The 21,358-nt window shown below is 36.4% G+C and overlaps 1 protein-coding gene across 28 annotated transcripts in view; it reads left to right on the forward strand.

Annotated features, from left to right (window-relative positions):
• Window positions 1-21,358, forward strand: part of ADAM22 (ADAM metallopeptidase domain 22) — a 247,036-nt gene that overhangs the window by 182,184 nt on the left and 43,494 nt on the right. For all 28 annotated transcript variants that reach the window (XM_070617414.1, XM_070617391.1, XM_070617393.1 and 25 more), the window contains exons 15-22: window positions 4,020-4,119; window positions 6,040-6,111; window positions 6,571-6,663; window positions 10,192-10,272; window positions 16,520-16,570; window positions 16,796-16,859; window positions 18,504-18,609; window positions 21,125-21,244. In XM_070617414.1, the coding sequence (XP_070473515.1) occupies window positions 4,020-4,119; window positions 6,040-6,111; window positions 6,571-6,663; window positions 10,192-10,272; window positions 16,520-16,570; window positions 16,796-16,859; window positions 18,504-18,609; window positions 21,125-21,244 (687 nt within the window). The remainder of the gene's footprint in view (window positions 1-4,019; window positions 4,120-6,039; window positions 6,112-6,570; window positions 6,664-10,191; window positions 10,273-16,519; window positions 16,571-16,795; window positions 16,860-18,503; window positions 18,610-21,124; window positions 21,245-21,358) is intronic.

Below are 21,358 nucleotides of genomic sequence, written 5' to 3' on the forward strand. Positions count from 1 at the left end.
GTTCTTCAATATTAATTAAATGGGTTATAAACAGTTGTGTGCTGGTAAGCTGACTCTTACTAAAACAAACAAACAAACAAACAAGAAAAGAGCCTGGATTTGTAGCTTCCTCAGATTTCCAGCAACCTTCTACCATAGATAAAAGCCTGTGGTGTAAATACTCCCACAATGCTGATTTCCAGCTGTCATTGGTCCGTCGCTGAGCAAGGAGTGGGAAGAGATGGGCACCATCTGCTCTCCTGAGAAAGGTTTTCATTTTTATACTGTCTTGCCCTTCACACACTATCTGGCACCAATCTTTTGCTCTTTCTAAATAAATTTTGCCACCATTCCTTTCATACCAAGCTTATCATTACTGCCTTACTTTAACCTTTTATCATCTTATGCTCTTATTATTTCAATAATATTCCAGATACTGAGACAACTTTCAGACTCCCTCTCTCCACTCTTGAACTCCACTTCTATCATAATTGAAAAGGTATAAAGAGTCAAAGAGTGAACACTTGTATACAGTCACCTAGCTTAAAAAAATGGCAACACTGCATACATAGTTAAATCCTCCTGTGTTCTCTCTTGTTGGTCCTCAGCCCCAGCCAAGGTAACTACCATCTTGAATTTGGTTCCTACCACCCATCGGTCCTTTTTTATACTTTTACTGTATATATGTGTATGTGTTGAAGTAATACATAACATTGCTTTGCATGTTTTCAGTTTATATGAAAGGCGTCATAGTATATATATTCTTCTGTGACTAGATTATTTTGATCAACTTTGTGAGATTCCATGACGCTGACAATATATAGCTCTATTTCACTGAATATATGCAGCACAATTTCTCTATCTTTCTCTTAATGCACATGGATTTATGTATCAAACATGCAAATCATGTCGTTTTCCTTCTCAGAACTTTTGTGGGTCTCTGTTTCTAAAGAATAAGGTTCAGATTCCTTCCTCCAATATTTAGATGTCCATAGTCTTTCTTTATCCTCATTTGCAAATATCATTTTCCACTAGTATTCATGATCTGTTTGCTTACCATAATTGTACATGAGTTTCCAGCCTCTTTTGATCTCTTGAATATATTCTCTTCATCTGGAATTCTCTATCTAACTACAATTTGAGATTTATTATATTTTTTAACTCCTGTATTGTAATTTAATTCTGTGTGTCTTTATGCTTCTCCTCATAAATTAGTTGTAAATTTTTTGAGGATTACATCTTACAGTAATTTATGTTTTTGTCAGACCTCACACCATAATTTCTTGTACAGACTTGATTTTCAATGAATATTTATTGATTGTATTTGAATTTTGAACTGCCAAGATAGGTATGACAAGGAAAATAAATGATGGAGGGAATGTACATGCAAACATGTATTTAAGATATTTTTCAAAACATCTTTGGACTTTTTGTTTAGTAATAAGAGTAAATGATAAAAGTCCTTTTCTATAGTTGTAATTTTCCAACAATTACTAAATTCCGTACTGGAGGTTCTTGTCTTTTAAAAGCTATGTAGTATATTATAACTGATTATTCTGATTAACTATTAAAAACAAAATTTTAGAGACAATCTGCATAGTACTAGGTGTAATGTGTAGCCAAGTGAGATGGTGACACTCAGATGTATATAGCTCTTTGCATTGGAACTCTTCTTACATCAAATAGATGCACACAGGAGAAAAGCTCTTTACATAAAACATTTTCTGGTATGATGCTATATGTAACTTGATCTGGACATATATTTCCCCTGGGTACATTCCCTTCCATTTCTACTTTCCAAAGTTCCTTTGTACTGCTAAATGTTGGAAAGTATTGTTGACATGAATACCATGTCATAAAAATTAAAGGTATAAAAATTAAAATTTTAAGAATGCATGGAATACAGCAGATATGTTACCCTGCAAAAAAGAAGTTGTGGGGCTGAGCCTAGGGAGAGACATTGTGTCTGCTTTCAGGTATTTGAAGGAGTATGGTCTGGTGGAGGAATTAATCTTGCTTGATGGTTAACCCAGACTGTAACTGTGTGCCGCAGTTACGGGGAATGAGATGGGGCACAGCGAAGGGAAGAGCAATTCACAAATTTCAGCTGTTCTTATATAGAAGGAGCTTCCCTGTGAGGCAATGAGTTTCCTGTCACTGTCAGAGAGCAGACTCAGCTCCCAAGTGTGCAGTGGGCAGGAGGCTGGGCTGGCCTGAGACCCCTGTGGGTGCCTTTGCAGGGCAGGGGCTGAATTAGACTTAGACGTCTAAGGGGCTTACACTAAGAGTTAGTGACTTTCTTTGGCAGTAGGGAGCCGTCTCAGGATTTGGCCACTAGAATAAAGAGGGAACTTGAAGCAATCCCTATTTAAGTTTGATAACTCTGGCAGAGATATGTAGTATGGATTAGAGGGGAAGGTGATTGAAAAATTGGCTGGGGGGAGGCATTGAAAAGAAAAAAGGAAGAAATATATGTAAGAAACTGTTCAAATAAGAATAAAATGCATGACTTGTTAGGAAAATGAAGTGAAGGAAGTAAAGTAGTTCACACAATTTAAACTGAAGACGCTTTATTTGGAAAGTTTGGCGTGAAACACTTGAAAAATGAGTTTAGGGTAAATAAGCATTGTAAATTCCATTAGTCAATTCACAAAGCCTCAACCACTGTGCTAGGAAGAAGCAGGGATGTAAATGGATATGGTCCTTGCAGGCTAGTGGGAGAGACTTTATAAAAACTATCCATTAGTATCTTAATTGTGCTTTCACTTTTATAAAAGCTCAATGTAAAGTTACTTTTGAAAAATATAGAAAATAAGATTTTTATCACTTCTCACCATCTGGTGATAACCATGGTTAATGTTAAAATACTGCTGTTTATATCCACTATTTTTTCTCTTTCCGTTTTTATTGTTTTATAAAGTTTGTATCTTGTTGGATGTGTAGTTTATTCATTTTTCGCTTAACATTATATAGTCAGCATTTTTATGAGTCTTGATTCTTCAATGCCATGATTATTAATAACTACATGGTATTCTATTTTATTAATATATCACAATTTAGTTAGTTTTCTTACTGTTGAACATTTAGGTTATTTTCGTGTTGTTTGCTATTATAAATTGTGCCACAGTAAATATCTTTGTTCAGACATTTTTGTATACATAACTAATTATTTCCTCTAGGAAGATTTCTGAAAGAAGAATTCCTAGATTTAAGGATATTCTCATTTTGAAGGTTCTTCATGCATATTGCCAAATTGCTCTATAGCTAAGTTTCCTTTTCTATTGACCGTTTATTATTTTTCTTTGGTATACATTTGTTTTCTTGTATTTTGAAACAATCTGAAACTTGAAAACTTTCAAGAATAGTAACAAAGAAGCTTTTTGTTCCTAAATCAAAAGTTAACTTGGTGCCCATCACCCCAAACACCTTAGTGTGCATTTCTACAAACAAGGACATCTTCCTACAGAACAACAATACAACTAATAAGACCATCTAATTCTTAGCCCTCGTTCAGGATTGGCCCTGTGTTTCAATAGTGTAATTTTAGCAAAAGGTTCAGAATCAGGCATCACATTTAGTTTTTCTGTCTCTTAGCCTCCTTCAGTCTGGAACAGTTCCTCAGTCTTTCCATGACTTTCATGACCTTGACACATTCATAGATTATAGTCAGTTATTTTGTAGAATGCTTTTCAGTTTGGATTCCAGCCCAGTTTTAATATTTAGGAAAGACTCATTATGAAATAAACTATTCCTAACTCTGATTGAAATTACAGGGACTCTATGTGTGTATTTCCTTTGACTGGGCGTGCAAATAATGAACAACCCATAGTCACCATTAGTTGCCAAATGAAGAATTTAGAAATATCCTTACTGAATAAAACTCTTATGGATTGAATGCAAATGTTTTACATAAATGGAATTTATTATTTATTCTGTGATTTTTAAGAATAATTTACAATTTAAACAATGTCCAATTTTAAGACTAATGTACAAAGGAAACTAAAACTGTATCTGGTTATTGCTTTTCTTCTCTCTTATAGCTATTATCTTCCTAAAAAGTTCACCCAGTGTAATATTGAAGAATATCATGACTTCCTGAATAGTGGAGGTGGTGCCTGCCTTTTCAACAAACCTTCTAAGGTAATAAGTGTGATCAGAGTTAATCTTTCTAAAGTATTACAAGTACAAATTTTCAGTCGTTGTGTCTTATAAAAGAGAGCTTTTCAACTTGGCTTATATGTGCATATCTAGATATGCTAAATATCTGCGTTTTCAAGCCAGCTTTAATCTTGGGCATTTGGGGTTATTCTGATGAAAATAAAAAGCAGATAGAAGTGAGTGTTTGCTTTCTGAAAAATGTCCATTTTCTTTTCGTATGGTTTCATTTTGCCTTTCTTTTTCGTTTTCTTAATGGGCTTTTTTTACCTTTGGATACCTAATTATAGCTCATACTGATGGAAAAGGGGGACATATCTCCCCCTCATTATTCGCTATCACTGCCTTTCAGAGTGAGCAGTATGCTTAAAATTAGAAGTACTTCTCAACATGAAAACCACGTCTGCTTAAAGCAGAAAAGAAGAAAGTCTGTCTGTACTTAAACTTTGTCACAGACTTTTACAACTTGCCGAGCATCCTATGGTTACTGACTAGAAAACAGGTCTTCCTCATGCACTTGGAAGACTTTGAATGTTCAAGAAGAATGCTTTGTCCTTGTTAATTATGTGAACTGTGGCCTGCTTCCGTGCACCGTAGCAATATGTGGCATTGCCTTTGTAATCATGTACCTGGTTTCATTCTCTGTTCACTCCACTGAAATTTATGAAATGTATCATATTGCATTGAAAAGCAAATTGACAATTTTAAGACTCTTTCTGGAAGCTTTAGAAGGGATATTTGACCTAAATCCCTGCTGCTATAAATGAAAAACAATTCAAATCTTTTTACCAAAATAACTGATTATTCTGAACTTGGAATAACAGAATAAATGTGCTTTTCATCTGGACAAGTTTTGGTTTTGCCTTTCAAAGCTCTCTTATTTGTTATAATCCCTTTCAGCTGAAAATGAAATCTAGCGATGAATTGATTCTTTTATAGGCGAAGAGAGAGTATTTGAAATCAGGTGGGGATTTTTTTGTTGTCGTTGCTTTCTTTATTTTGTTTTTTCTCTCTAGTTAGTTAGGAAAGTGTGTGTGTGTCTTGACAGGTGTGTGCTCACTTTCATTCTATAATACCTACATTGATAAACTTATGAATGAATAGTATATATGTGGAACGTAACAATTATTTACTAATTTTACCTATCACCATAAGATAAGTTATACTCAAAAGTTAATAAAATTGATGGAGAGTTAAAAAAGAAGTGGCTTTAAATGTACTCTTGTACAAGCCAAAAATTACTTCCATCTCTGGGGCAAATTATTATTGTTCTTCTCTGCAAAGCTATGTTAATGGAGGAGCTATATTTTGTATTAAATAAATCAATGGATTTGTTCATTTTTGTGGTGTTTTCCTAATTGTCTATGAAATAACTTTCTGTTTCACAAAGAGATATAGTTAATAAAGGGCTTTTCACAGATCATTGAACTTGATCCTCACAATAATTCGTGATGTAGATGGGGAGCTAATATTATTATTATTATTCCTGCTTTTAAATATTAAAACACTTGGGCTCTGAGATGACAAGCCCAAGATAAGTAGCTGAGCCAAGATTTGAATCCAGACTTTCTGACTCCAACTCCCTTGCTGTTTGAAATGTCACTCTGGGTTGGTTTTAATCAATGGCTAGATCATCTTTTATTTTGGTGGCATTTTCTAGACTCTACTTGATATGTATGTTATATATGTAAATATGATTAAAACTGAAATGGAAATAGAAGTAGACACTTCTGTTCTAAAGTTCCCAGTTCTAAAGTTCTAAAGGCATTCTTTCAAGTTTAGAAAATTAAAAATATACTTTAAAATGACTGATGGATATGCCAGATGTATAGTTGTGGAACTTAGGGTCTCTCATAAGATCTTCGATGTTTTATTTTAGTTCCCTTTTTGGTTTTCCTCCCACAGCTTCTCGATCCTCCTGAGTGTGGCAATGGCTTCATTGAAACTGGAGAGGAATGTGACTGTGGGACCCCAGCAGTAAGTTTCTGGGTGTTCTGATCATGTTTTTTTTTTAAAGATTTGATTTTTTCCTTTTTCTCCCCAAAGCCCCCCGGTACATAGTTGTGTATTCTTCGTTGTGGGTTCTTCTAGTTGTGGCATGTGGGACGCTGCCTCAGCGTGGTCTGATGAGCAGTGCCATGTCCGCACCCAGGATTCGAACTAACGAAACACTGGGCCGCCTGCAGGGGAGCGCGCGAACTTAACCACTCGGCCACGGGGCCAGCCCCTGATCATGTTTTTTTTTAAGGTTACTCATGGTCATTCCAGGTCCACACACTGAGACATATGGTGCAAATGTTATGTCTGGAAATTTTATAGGATGTGTGGAAGAAAGATTATTATTGTTAAGTGACACATTTATTTTAGAAAGTATCCTGGTACTTTCAGGAGAATGACACCATTTTCTGATATTTTGCAAATGTTTATATTCCTTAGGAATGCGCCCTGGAAGGAGCAGAGTGTTGTAAGAAATGCACCTTGACTCAAGACTCTCAATGCAGTGATGGTCTTTGTTGTAAAAAGTGCAAGGTAAATAAATGTTGATTAATGACCAATTGACAGAAGAGAGGACATGTTTGATAAATTGTTAAGGCAAGGTAAATATAATCTAATGACAATAGTAGTATCCAAAATATACTGTATTAAGTGACTAAGTGCCAGGTGCTTTACAGGATCCTCATAAATCTTGTGAGGGGTAGTTACTGTTTTTATTCCCATCTAACAGATGAGAACGCTGAGGCATGTAGTGATTAAATAGTTTGCCCAGGGTCTTACACAAGATAAGTCAGGGAGCTAGGGCCTGAAGCTTGTTAATATCCAGTTTGTCCTCTCACTACTGCCTCCCTGAGGAGCATGCACATTAAATGAGACCCAGTGTTACTAATCTTTGATTGATATTTTTCCTTTCTTTGTAAAGCCATGAGGATATTCAATAGATCCCTCTTTTCTTGCTGCCAAACTTGGTATATCTCTTGCATTAGCTATTGAGGGAACAAAAGCTATCCTTTTAGACGTGATAGCACCTTACATGTGTTATTGTTCATGAGAGTTTAGAATGCATCTTTACACACATTATCTATTTTCATCCTCCCAATAGCATCCTCATACCTGTGTCCAAATACTTAAGCCTTTACATCAAGAGTAACAGTTATTTGAGGCTTACCTTCTTCAAAGAAATCTATTTCTTTTTTCTCTTCTCATATAAAATCTGCTACAATATTCTGCTTTATTTCTGAGGTATAATATCTGTCTTTTTCAGTCTGTACATTTTATGGAGGCAGAGCCAGGGACTTACAGAGTAATTGATACAGGTTCTAAGTAAATATTTGTTGAATGAATGAATAGATATGCACGGCATTCTCCTTCTGATTCTTTACTGATTGACTAACTTTAGTCTAATGAATTAAGGGAGAGTGGAATATGAACCTATCATGTTAAGGATCTGCTATGTGCCAGAGAGTGTGCTAGGCCCTTTTAATTTATATCATCTTATCTGTGGGTTTCCCAGTGTTGGCACAATTCACATTTTTGGCTAGATAATTCTTTGTTGTAAGCCTGTGTCTTTGTTTATTGTAGAATGTTTAGGAGCATCCCTGACTTTTACCTTCCAGTTGCAAGTACCACCCATCCTAGTTGTGCCACCCAAAAATGTCTCCAGACATTGCCACATGTCCCCTTGGGAGAAACATCACTCCTGGTCGAGACTCCTGTCTCTCGTAATGCTCACAACCACACATTTGGGATAGTCATTATTATTCAGATCTTTCCAGTTGAGCAATTCCAGTCTCAAGGAAGTGAAATAACCTGCATAGGCTCATTCAGTAAGGAGTAGATGTGTAGTTATATCCAGACCTTCTGGCAGTAATTTCTGCAGTTTCTACTTTACCACTATGTTTCTGGCAGCTTATTTAAAGATAAGCAAGGCACTGGCAGAGATCTCTGAAAGCACTCTCTAAAAAAGGAAGATTAAACCAAGTGTGAAACAGACATTCCCTCATTTTGGCTACCTCTACTGTTTATTCTGTTGGCTTCTCCAACTGCTATAACAAGGGATTCCTGATCATTTATTTTAGTGCTCCATGTTTGAAGTCTGCCCATCCATAAAATGTGCTTAATTATGCCATTTTTTCTTTCATTTAGGAATTAGGTTCTTTGTGCTATAATCATTTCAAGGAACAAGTACAAAATAATGAAATTAAAATACGTACAATAAAATGGCATGATTAACTTTCTTACAAAATAAGCTATAGCTGTACCAGTCAAGTAAGATCTTTTTGGCCACTTTCTCTACCCCATACCTCCCATTCTCACCCCCATCCTGCGCTTCTGGAGGAGCCAGAGGCAGGGTAGTGAATGGACGAGGAGGAATAGAAGAAGAAGATGAGAAATCATGTGTATCTTTTTTTTTTATACATGTATTGATAATAATGTATCTGTAAGTCAGAGTTGGCAAACTGTTTCTGTAAAAAGCTAGATAGTTAATAGTTTAGGCTTTGTGGCTCATAAGGTCTCTGTCTCAGTTACTCAACTTTACCCTTGAAAGCAGGCATCAAAAATACAGGAACAAATAGGTGTGGCTGTGCTCTGATAAAACTTTGCTTATAAAAACAGGCGGCCAAACCAAATTTTGCCCTCAAGCCATAATTTGTGGGCCTCTGCTTATTTACTTGTCTGTTATTTTTCTCCTTCCATTATTAGTGTGTAAGTTCCAAGAGGGCAGGAGTTTTGGTTGATTTATTTACGCTGTATCCCAACACTTAGAGAGGTCATCCTTCACTGTGCTTTCTGTCAGAAGTTTCTTGTCATTTCTTGAACACTTACACTCTCACATGAACTCTACCTTAAATCTACTTGTATTTCTTACCTCAGATGTTCTAAAGTTGTGGTTCACCCCACTCCCAAGGAGGAAGAGAATCAGAGTATATGAAATTAAATTATCTTGCCTCTTTCCTTATTTTTATGGCCTATTTCCTCCCACTAAAATATAAGTTCCTTGTAAGCAGGATTCTTATGTTTTGTTCTCCATTGAGTCCCCAGTGGCTAGAAAGTGCCTGGCACATTTTAAGTGCCTTGCAAATACGTGATGAATGAGCACAAGTTTTGTTTGGATCTTCTAAAAAATATCTGTTGAGTCCTGATTGGAGTCGATAATGTGCTATTCATGTTCTAGGAACAACAGGAAACTCAAATACCTGGAGGACTGAGTGCGAGGGAGAGAAGATGAAAGTTGTGGAGAGGGAGTCTCGTATAATGTATATGTCTGTGTGAGCAGAGATAAGAGCATGGAAAGATCCCGCCCCAAATGTTAACATTTTGGAAAGGGAAGGAGAATGGGATTGAAGAGAAGAGGGGAAGGGTGATAACTTTATGAGTCTGTGTGTTTTGTTATAATGAATACTCTTGCAATTCATAGATCCAATGAGCTTAAAAATTTATTTGTACAACTCCCACACTTAACAAGAAATATTTGAGGTGGTTGAAAACAGACCAAAAAAACTCCCCTACGCAAGTACAAATAATAGAAACATTAGAAAAGAATAAAGGATCAAGGTATAGATCTATATAAAAATGAGGCAGGAGAGAAGGGAAAGGAAAGCATGGGAGGAAATAGCTTTGCCAGAAAATCTAAATCTTGCAATTCAGGCCAAAATCTAACTTTCAAACTCTTGGCAGGAAAGGCAAAAAAGAGTAACATGGTAAAGGTTCTAGCACAAATGAAGGGTAAAATGTAAATCCAGAAGCTGTTTGGAAGGAAGAATTATTAGAATTTGGACTAACTTGTCCTTCTGATGGAAATATGCCCTCAAGTGCTGTCCTATTTTAGCGAAACATTGTAAGACTTATGTGTGATGATTGCAAATTACTTCATACAGGGGAAACTCTCTCGGAAAACTATTAGATTAACATTTCATTCAGTAACTGTGGTTTTCACAGACTACCGTCTTAAGATAGTTTAAGATAGTCCCATCCAAAAAATGTTCATTTCGTCTTTTTAAAGATGATCCTGTGCGAGTTTTTTTCTTCGACAGTTTTATGCACTGATTTTTGTTCATTTAGTTTCAGCCTGTGGGGACTGTGTGCCGAGAAGCAGTAAATGATTGTGATATTCGTGAAACATGCTCAGGAAATTCAAGCCAGGTAATTTACGGAATAATTATTCTAAACTCCACAGGAAAAAGCAGGAGTATCTTTTTTTTTTCTTTTTTTTTTATTGAGTTAATGATAGGTTACAATCTTGTGAGATTTCACTTGTACATAAATGTTTGTCAGTCGTGTTGTAAGTGCACCACTTCACCCTTTGTGCCCACCCCCCACCCCACCTTTCCCCTGGTATCCACTAAACTGTTCTTAGTCCATAATTTTAAATTCCTCATATGAGTGGAGTCATACACAGATTATCCTTCTCTCGCTGGCTTATTTCACTTAACATAATTCCCTCAAGGTCCATCCGTGTTATTGCAAATGGAATGATTTTGTTCTGTTTTACAGCTGAGTAGTATTCCATTGTACATATGTACCACATCTTCTTTATCCATTCGTCTGTTGCTGGGCACTTAGGTTGCTTCCATGTCTTGGCTATTGTAAATAATGCTGCAATGAACACTGGGGTGCATAGGACTTTTGGGATTGCTGACTTCAACCTCTTTGGATAAATACCCAGTAGTGGGATGGCTGGATCGTATGGTAGTTCTATTTTTAATTTTTTGAGGAATCTCCATACTGTTTTCCATAGTGGCTGCACCAGTTTGCATTCCCACCAGCAGTGTATGAGGGTTCCTTTTTCTCTACAACCTCTCCAACATTTGTTACTATTAGTTTTAGATATTTTTGTCATTCTAATGGGTGTAAGGTGATATCTTAGTGTGGTTTTGATTTGCATTTCCCTGATGATCAGCGATGATGAGCATCTTTTCATGTGCCTATTGGCCATCCGTATATCTTCTTTGGAGAAATGTCTGTTCATGTCTCCTGCCCAATTTTTGATTGGGTTGTTTGATGTTTTGTTGTTGAGTTGTGAGAGTTCTTTATATATTCTGGATATTAAGCCTTTGTCACATATATGACTTGCAAATATTTTTTCCCAGTTAGTGGGTTGTTTTTTTGTTTCAATCCTGTTTTCATTTGCCTTGAAGAAGCTCTTTAGTCTGATGAAGTCCCATTTGTTTATTCTTTCTGTTGTTTCCCTTCTCTGAGAAGGCATGGTGTCCGAAAAGATCCTTTTAATACTGATGTCAAAGAGTGTACTGCCTACGTTTCTTCCAGAAGCCTTATGGTTTCAGGTCTCACCTTTAGGTCTTTGATCCATTTTGAGTTTATTTTGGTGAATGGTGAAAAAGAATGGTCAATTTTCATTCTTTTACATGTGGCTGTCCAGTTTTCCCAGCACCATTTGTTGAAAAGACTTTCTTTTCTCCATTGTATGCTCTCAGCTCCTTTGCCAAAGATAAGCTGTCCATAGATGTGTGGTTTTATTTCTGGGCTTTCAATTCTGTTCCATTGATCTGTGTACCTGTTTTTGTACCAGTACCATGCTGTTTTGATTACTGTAGCTTTGTAGTATGTTTTGAAGTCAGGGATTGTGATGCCTCCCGTTTTGTTCTTTTTTCTCAGGATTGCTTTAGAAATTCGGGGTCTTTTGTCGCCCCAGGTGAATTTTAGGATTCTTTGTTCTAAGTCTGTAAAGAATGTCATTGGGATTCTGATTGGGATGGCGTTGAATCTGTAGATTGCTTTAGGGAGAACGGACATTTTAACTATGTTTATTCTTCCAATCCATGTACATGGAATGTCTTTCCATCTCCTTATGTTGTCATCCAATTCTCTCAGAAAGGCCTTGTAATTTTCATTATATAGGTCCTTCACTTCCTTAGTTAAATTTACCCCAAGGTATTTTATTCTTTTTGTTGAGATTGTGAATGGTATTGTGTTCTTGAGTTCTTTTTCTGTTAGTTCGTTGTTAGAATATAGAAATGCTACTGATTTATGCAAATTGATTTTATACCCTGCAACTTTGCTGTAGTTGTTGATTACTTCTAACAGTTTTCCAGTGGATTCTTTGGGGTTTTCTATATATAAGATCATGTCATCTGCAAACAGCGAGAGTTTCACTTCTTCCCTCTCTATTTGGATTCCTTTTATTCCTTTTTCTTGCCTGATTGCTCTGGCCAGGACCTCCAGTACTATGTTAAATAAGAGTGGTGATAGAGGGCATCCTTGTCTCGTTCCTGTTTTCAGGGGGATGGCGTTCAGTTTTTGCCCATTGAGTATGATGTTGGCTATGGGTTTGTCATATATGGCCTTTATTATGTTGAGGTAGTTTCCTTCTATGCCCATTTTGTTCAGAGGTTTTATCATAAATGGCTGTTGGATCTTGTCAAATGCCTTCTCTGCATCTATTGAGATGATCATGTGGTTTTTATTCCTCAGTTTGTTGATGTGGTGTATCACGTTGATTGATTTGCAGATGTTGAACCATCCCTGTGTCCCTGGTATGAATCCCCCCTGATCATGATGTATGATCCTTTTGATGAATTGCTGAATTCTGGTTGCCAAAATTTTGTTTAGAATTTTTGCATCTATGTTCATCAGTGATATTGGCCTGTAGTTCTCTTTTTTCGTGGTGTCCTTGTCAGGTTTTGGGATCAGTGTGATGTTGGCCTCATAGAATGTGTTAGGAAGTGTTCCATCTTCCCTAATTTTTTGGAATAGCTTGAAAAGGGTAGGTATTAAATCCTCTCTGAAAGTTTGGTAGAATTCCCCAGGAAAGCCATCTGGTCCTGGGGTTTTATTCTTTGGGATGTTTTTGATTGTTGTTTCAATCTCTTTCCTTGTGATTGGTCTGTTCAAATTGTCTGCCTTTTCTTGAGTGAGCTTTGGGAGATTGTAGGAGAGACCAAGATGTTATCCATTTCCTCTAGGTTATCCATTCTGTTGGCATATAGTTTTTTGTAGTATTCTCTTATAATCCGTTGTATTTCTGCAGAGTCTGTTGTTATTTCTCCTCGTTCATTTCTGATTTTGTTTATTTGAGCTTTCTCCCTTTTTTCTTTGTAAGTCTGGCTAGTGGTTTGTCAATTTTATTTATCTTCTCAAAAAACCAGCTCTTTGTTTCATTGATCCTTTCTACCACCTTTTTTGTTTCAATAGTATTTATTTCTAAAGCAGGAGTATCTTTAGTGCTCTGACCTCTGGGTGAAATGGAACTAGACAAGAGGCTCGTGTCTCTTTCACATCCACGCTCACTCTCTATTTGTTTTTCATGAATTTAAGTTTCATTAATCAAAGTTTGAGCAGATGTTCAGCATAATTTTGTCTTAATGTTGAACTAACTTAAGACTGCGCACATGCCTTAAATATTTTGTTTTTGTTTTTTGGTTTTTTTTGAGGAAGATTAGCCCTGAGTTAACATCTGCTTCCAATCCTCCTCTTTTTGCTGAGGAAGACTGGCCCTGAGCTAACATCCGTGCTCATCTTCCTCTACTTTATATGTGGGACACCTGCCACAGCATGGCTTGACAAGCGGTGCCACATCCAAACTATTTTGTTTTTGTTTTAAGTAGAGAGTAGAAGGCATTTGCTTTTTTGTCTAGTTAGTGAGGGAGGAAACAAGAAAACTCTTTCTCTTCAGCTCTTGAAAGAGGACTCAGCCAAGGCAGAGAGACCCACAGAGCATAGGATTCTGAGAAGAGGCCTGTTTCTCCGTCTTGATTCTTGTTTGTCTGATATCTCAATAATCAATGGAAAAAATTACAGTTCTGTGATCTTTAAAAAATATTGTCAGGCTATTAAAAACTCTCTTACTGTTAGTTTTAAATGAATAGGGAAATGAAAAAATAAGCTAATATTTAGCACACCAAATTAAAACAGAAACATTGAGAATTAAAGGGTTTTATTTCTTTGTCAAAAGCTTATCAGCAGTTTGAACTGTACATGCCTTCCTCTTGTCGTAAACCTTATAATACATAGTGAGCGTCTTTTCCATGTGTTATTGAATTGTCATAGTCCTTCCTAATTTTGGATCAACTTTCACCATTTTATCCTTTGTGCTTTCAATGTCGTGATATTTTTCCAAGAGCTGCGAAGATGTGAATGTGAAGTTTTTGCCAAACTGAAATATCAACATTCTATTAGTCAGCGATATTTTTCTATAATTCCACTTACGTTTGATTAGAATTTCACTTCCAGTGTCATCACTTTTCATTTCTTTGCTGTACTTTCATCTTTGTTGGCCAATTCCCTCTTTTGATTATTCATTTTTTTTTTAAGATTTTATTTTTCCTTTTTCTCGCAAAAGCCCCCTGGCACATAGTTGTGTATTTTTAGTTGTGGGTCCTTCTAGTTGTGGCATGTGGGATGTTGCCCCAGCCTGGCTTGATGAGCTGTGCCATGTCTGCGCCCAGGATCCGAACCAGCGAAACCCTGGGCCACTGAAGTGGAGTGCTTGAACTTAACCACTCAGTCACGGGGCTGGCCCCTGATTATTCACTTTTGAAAATGTCACATGCTGTCACCCAGAAACAGAGAGGCAACACAGCTGCACACTTTGTGGTCTGTGCATGAGCTGAATAAACAGATGGGAAGTGACCAATCACTGATAGGCTTTGAAAGAAGTGACAAGATGGGTCATTGACCTTGATGGGCTTCTGTTATTTACTTACTGATCTGACAAGCTAGTAGCAAAGTTTGTGCTTTATGCAATTACTCACAGTTAATGTACTTTAGTTACTGAAGTTGGAACTGTATCAATGGGGTATTGGTATTATTTAACAAAACCATGATAACTAAAATTCATGCATATCGGAGCCAAGAAAAATGAAGACTGCCTGCATATTTTTTTCTTTAGAGAAGAGGGATTCAATAGTGATATACCTACATTAACCATTAAAAATACTTTATTCAAAAGGTTGTCATTCTAAGAGATTAAAGGTCTTTCATGTAAAAGTATTTTCCTTTCTTAATATTTAATTAGCATCGTTTATCTATGCTAACACCTAGTAATGATGAGAATATGGTGAATGATTACCTCTTAGGTTCCTGGAGGGAAAGTATATTAGAGTAACTTTTTTGGAATGTGATTATACAATAAGCAGGAATTTTAAAAGAATCCTAAGAGGCCATCCCAGCAGCATAGTGGCTAAGTTCACATGCTCTGCTTTGGCGGCCCGGGGTTCATGGGTTTGGATCCCAGACGTGGACCCAGCACTGTTTGTCAAGCCATCCTGTGGTGGCATCCCACATAAAATAGTGGAAGATCAGCACAGATGTTAGCTCAGCAGACAATCTCCCTCAAGCATAAAGAGGAAAATTGGGCAACAGGTGTTAGGTCAGGGGCAGTCTTCCTCACACACATAAAATCCTAAATCCAAGAATTATGTACATACATTCTTTTGCATTAGTTGTAACAGCATAAATTTGAAATAATTCTAAGTGAATACATTATAAGTATAATCACTTAATTATAAGTGAATACACAAAATCAGTGTACATTTAGTGTATTGATTTTATGGTTTGTTAGCTCAATGCAATGTGTTATGGCTATTAATATGACACCTACACAAAAGTTTATTAGACCTGAGGAAATTCATATGACAAAAGTAAAGGGAAGAAGCAGAATATAAAATATTATCTATAACTTGTGTATACTTATGTTTAAAAATATAAAAATTTGTAAAAATTATGGTAGAGAAAAAATGTACCAGAATATAAAAAATGGTTGTCTTTGGGTGGTGGGAATATGAGAAACTTTTGTCTTTCATTTTTTTTTAAACTTTTTACATTTCCTAACTTTTCTCAAATAAGTATGTAATTACTATATTAATAGAAAAAATGTATCATAAATTTAAAAATTACCGTCTGTTTATAGTCACACAAGAATGCTTTACAATTTTCTGCAATTGCTACAAGAAAATATGGGAGAGAGGCTCTAAAGCATGTCTTTTCCTAACATGCCCAAAGTAGACTTCTGCTCTGTGGTTATTTTAAGTGTAAGGGCTGTTTTGCTTCTCATGGTGAAAAAGAGGGAACTACAGTTATTGCTCCATCTATGTCAGCATCCTCCTTGCTTTTGTTTTGTGCTGTTGTTTTCCTTGCTCTGCGGAATAGTGTATCTGAATATGTTAGCTGAGTTATTACTGTCAGTTCTTTTTATTTGCTACTATGAAATTACCTGTTTTTGCCTCTGGTAGATCCATATTTTTAGGGGAAAGTGCACCAATTGTTGTGTTTCCTTTTGCTTTCTCTTGATGTTTTTTGTTTTTATTTTCAGACGGTTTAAGAGAATAACCGTATTATCAGGCTTTATTTTTAAATAGAAAATGTTAAAGAGATTAGCTCAGCCTGACATTTTGTTGTGCATTTGGTTCATGGCTCTGTTTTCTTTTCCTAGTGTGCCCCAAATATTCATAAAATGGATGGATATTCATGTGATGGTGTTCAGGTAGGTTACTTCATCTTGACTTAAATTTCTCATGTGTACCAGCATGAAAGAAATACTGAAATCTTAACAAAGTAGGAATATCAATTTAAGTGTTTCATAATCAATTCTGAAGATAAAAGGTCTTTATAATACTTAGCTACTAGTTTTCCCAGTCATATTTACTTTTTTCAGTTACTTGACGTAAGCAGACATTGCATCGCTAATAGGTATGCTTTTCCATTTTAGGGCATTTGCTTTGGAGGAAGATGTAAAACCAGGGATAGACAATGCAAATACATCTGGGGGCAAAGTAAGTATATAGTGTGGCTTGATCATTTTCAAAGTTTGATGTCAGGCCAACTTCTCAAGGACATGCGTCCTGAAAGTAAATTTTTGACCATTTACGACTGGGGGATTCTCAAAGCCACTGCAGGTCTTAGCAGGGGCAGCCTTGCGGAAATTAGAGAAAGGCACCTCCTTTGAGAAGACACAGCCTGTACATCTGGGCTAGTTGGCAGTGCCTTTGGATAAGACAGAGGTGCCTTTGCTGCCAGGCAGGTGAAGTCCATTCCAGGTCATGTAGCCTGGAGAATATAGCAAAGCTGGAATTCAGCTCCACTTACACTCTCCTCAGCTAAGTGTCCTTAAGCAAACCTGTGCAACCATATGGGATGGCCATGGACCCCGGATCGGCACGCTTGGCTTAGAACTGTTGCATTAGCCAGAGTTGCTTTTTCTTCCTCAACTATCTTTCTTAAACTCTAGCTGGCTTTCCTAGTTACAGGTCACCTTCTGCTCAGGTAGCTCTGCCACATAAGAAAGAAATTCAATGTTATTGCCTTCGAAGTTTGTCAGATTTTCAGAGGTAAATATATAACATTTATATTTAAACTATATTATTTAAATTATGTCTCTATTTAAATTTATATTTAAATGTTGAGTAATATATTTTTTTCCAAAAGTATTACTGGCCTTTTTGAAAGCAGTTTTTGTTTTAAACTCTTTCAGAAGATAATTTGTGTTAGAAGGCAAGCTATAAAGATAATAACCCTTAATTGTCACAAATAGTGGCTACAGTCCTTGTGGGAGGGGAAGCGTATGCTCTCTTTTAAACAACTAGAGAAACATTGGGATGGGGCCAAAGTTTTGTCATGTAGGTTTGTACTCTGAACAGAGAGATATAGTTTTTGTTTCCTCCACTTGGGAAAAAGTAGTAACTGACAGCAAAAAGTAGGAAAAGAAATTACTAACATAATTAGTTTTTTAAAAACATACATACACCCACAGTCATCTTTTGATTAGATTGCAAAAGTCATTTTGATCTAATTCTTGGATAGCTCTGTGAACCAGCCTGGCTTTAGGAAAAATAAAATCCTGACCCAGATGCTGACATACCTTAAAATGTTATTTGACTCTTAGAGATTTAGCATGAATTCAAGCTCGTCTAAAAGCAGAATAAAATTAAGTTGTTTTTGATAGTAAACAAGGTGGAAATTGTACCACTGTTTCTTGGATCTTTAATTATAGTGCATAACTATTTTAAGAAAATTGTCTTTATGATTAATAAATTTGCCAAGTGAGAAATCTCTGTTATATTTGCCACTGAGACTAAAGTGTGGAGTATTTATTCAAGGAACCATTTGGTAGCATCTTCCCCTAATTATTGGCCACGTTCTGAGCAGTGCCGTTCTTGCACCCTATGGCCCAAATCCTATCAAAGATCTAAATAGACTTTTTTTTCCCAAATTTCAAATGGACAGTCATGAAAAATGTACCTGAGTCATGGTTATTTATGGTACAGGAAAACTCTTATGAACCCTGGGGTACAATTTTTGGAATTGATAACATTGTAATGAAGAAGAGTCCTTAAATGGCTATTTTCTCTTAACTGCGAACATTTTGAGCACCTCACATGTTGTATCCCTCACTGATGGAAAACTCTATTCTGCTTCAGAGGTGATGGCATCAGACAAATACTGCTATGAGAAACTGAATATCGAAGGAACCGAGAAGGGTAATTGTGGGAAAGACAAAGACACCTGGATACAGTGCAACAAACGGTGAGATGGAGATTAGCTCAGAGTTTATCCCTTTGTGAATTACAAGCATTACTCTTTGAGTGACCAGGTCTTCTGCATCCCACAAAACATTCTGTTGCCTATTCACCTCATCTCTTCCCAGCCTTCAAGCATCACCTTTACAAAAGGCTTCCAAATCTTAACATGTATGCTGACTTCTCTCCTAAGCCCAGGTCGTGCTTGTAGCCTCCTCAGGACTTTCTCACCCAGAAGACACCTGCTAGCATCTCAAAATCAGCAAAAATTAAAGCCACCAGAATATGTACTCAGTTAATGGCCTCTGACTTTTCTAAACCACTGTTTTTGCCAAAGGTCTTAATATCTCACTGTCCTTGTGTTCAGAAGCCTCAGAATGATCCTTGACTCCATCTTCCCTCTGGCACATTGTTCAAATGCCAATCAGGGACTGGCCTGATGGTGTAGTGGTTAAGTTCGCATGCTCCACTTTGGTGGCCCAGGTTTTGTAGGCTTGGATCGTGGGTGCAGACCTACACACCACTCATCAAACCATGCTGTGGCTGTGTCCCACATACAAAATAGAGGAAGGTTGGCATAGATGTTAGCTCAGTGACAGTCTTCCTCAAGCAAAAAGATGAAGCTTGGCTACAGATGTTAGGTAAGGTCCAATCTTCCTCACCAAAAAACAAAAGAAAAAAGTGCCTATCATGTGCATTCTTCCCTTTTACTCCCCCACCATTTAATTTATCTTTTCATTTCCATTCCTATCATATTACCCCAACTAAGACCTGCATTAACTCTTAAGCTATTACAAAACTCTCTTAACCGTTTTCTGGGCCAGCAGTCTCTAGCATGCTGCCATTAGAATAATATACTGAATCCTTTGACCACGTAAATTCTTTGTTCAGATTTCACTGATTCCACATAGCTAATTAGTAGTAAGAATAATACCCAACGTTTATTGAGTGAACACTGTGTGCTAAGCACTGCATTACACTTTACACAAGCTATGTTATTTAATCTTTATGGCAGATCTCCCCATTTTTTGGAGAAGGAAACTAAGGCACAGTTAGTTAATTTGACTGGAGTCATGTAACTAGGGTGTAATAGAAGCAGAATTAGAATTCAGGCAGTCTGATTTCAGAACTCTTTCTTAACCACTTTGTTGAATGTCATACTGCGTTGTTAAACAAAATAGAGCCTTAGCTTGGCACTGTACCTCCTCCACGATTTGCCCCTAACCTCTATTTTTTGTTTTTTCTTCTTTACTCTTCCAAAGTATAGCAAGCCTTACCATTCCTAATGTGTGCATTGTATTGTCCTACCTCCATGTTCTGCTTGTGCTCCTCATTCCTCTGGAAGGACTCTTTAGACACATGCTGTTACCAGTCAAAAATGTGTCCATCCTTCAGAGTCCCTCTTGCATGATGCTTTCTCTGTAAATTCCTCCTGGATTTACTCTAGAAATAAACCAACTCCCTCTTCTCCTCTGAACTCCCACAACCTTTTATACTATTCTTATGTCCGTTGTCCCCAACTCTGTTTTATAGTTGTTTATTTGTGATTTCTCTTTTCATCCAGAGTATAATTTCTTGGAGGATAAAAATCACGCCTAATTTTCTTTATATATCCTAAAGTATTTAGTAAGCTCCGCACACATAAATGACACTCAAAAAAATGTTGAATGAATATCTTCTCTGTGTTAGGAAAGCATTTCTGTTTATGATAGATAGAATAAAATGATGATATAACTTTTAAAAATTATTTTTTAGGAATGGATTAATATGTAATTTTTCTCTGTTGGTGATAGATGCAAATCCAAATTTTTCTCTTTTTTCTATCTGATGCATCCTAATATTTCCATGTATAATCTTGCTGGTCTACTGATCAGTCTTCACAAGACATTTATTAGAACATGTGGTTATCATTATCTATATTAATAATTAAAATGTCTTAGATATAGAGAATATATGATAGTGTTTAATACCAGTGAAAACATTTTACAAGTTAAATTAGAGTTATGGGAGGAGTGAAATGTATTAAAGAAGGGATCATGAGCCTGTATGGTTGAGAATCTACAAAATGCGTGCAATATATAATCTCTTCATTAATTCTGGGGCAAGAGGTTGAACAAAGAGCTGTATTCCAAAAGAATACTCATCCAAAGGTCATTCATTCATCAAATACTAAAAATATTTTTAGTATATCCAGTGATGTGTTATGGGGAAATAGATTATGATATAAAAGAAGTCTATTTGATGGGTACTTTCCTTTAGATAAATACCTGAACTAATGGATAGTAAAGGAAAAGCTAGAGAACAGTTGGGATTTTGGCATACCAATGAGTTTCAGAGAAGACATTTTTTAAAGCAGGGGGCAAACTAATTTGGGATTATTTAATTTTTGCTTGTAATTTGAGTGAATAATGTAGTTGATGAAGAACAAATGCTAAAGTGAGATAAGATTATCGTTCCAACTGTACATGGTTTGCTGAATGGGGAAAAAAGTACAGTAAATAATTGGTACTCTTTTAACACAGGGATGTGCTTTGTGGTTACCTTTTGTGTACCAATATTGGTAATATCCCAAGGCTTGGAGAACTTGATGGTGAAATCACATCGACTTTAGTTGTGCAGCAGGGAAGAACATTAAACTGCAGGTAATTATCTAACTATTCTATGAGAACATTAGTCATCTTACTTCCAAGGAATGCAGTTTAGAATTACTTCTGTTTTCTGTTCATTTGCGTGTTAGTAATCTGAAATAGAGTCTA

The sequence above is a fragment of the Equus przewalskii genome, chromosome 4, assembly GCF_037783145.1.
Source record: "Equus przewalskii isolate Varuska chromosome 4, EquPr2, whole genome shotgun sequence".
Classification (NCBI taxonomy): Eukaryota; Metazoa; Chordata; class Mammalia; order Perissodactyla; family Equidae; genus Equus; species Equus przewalskii.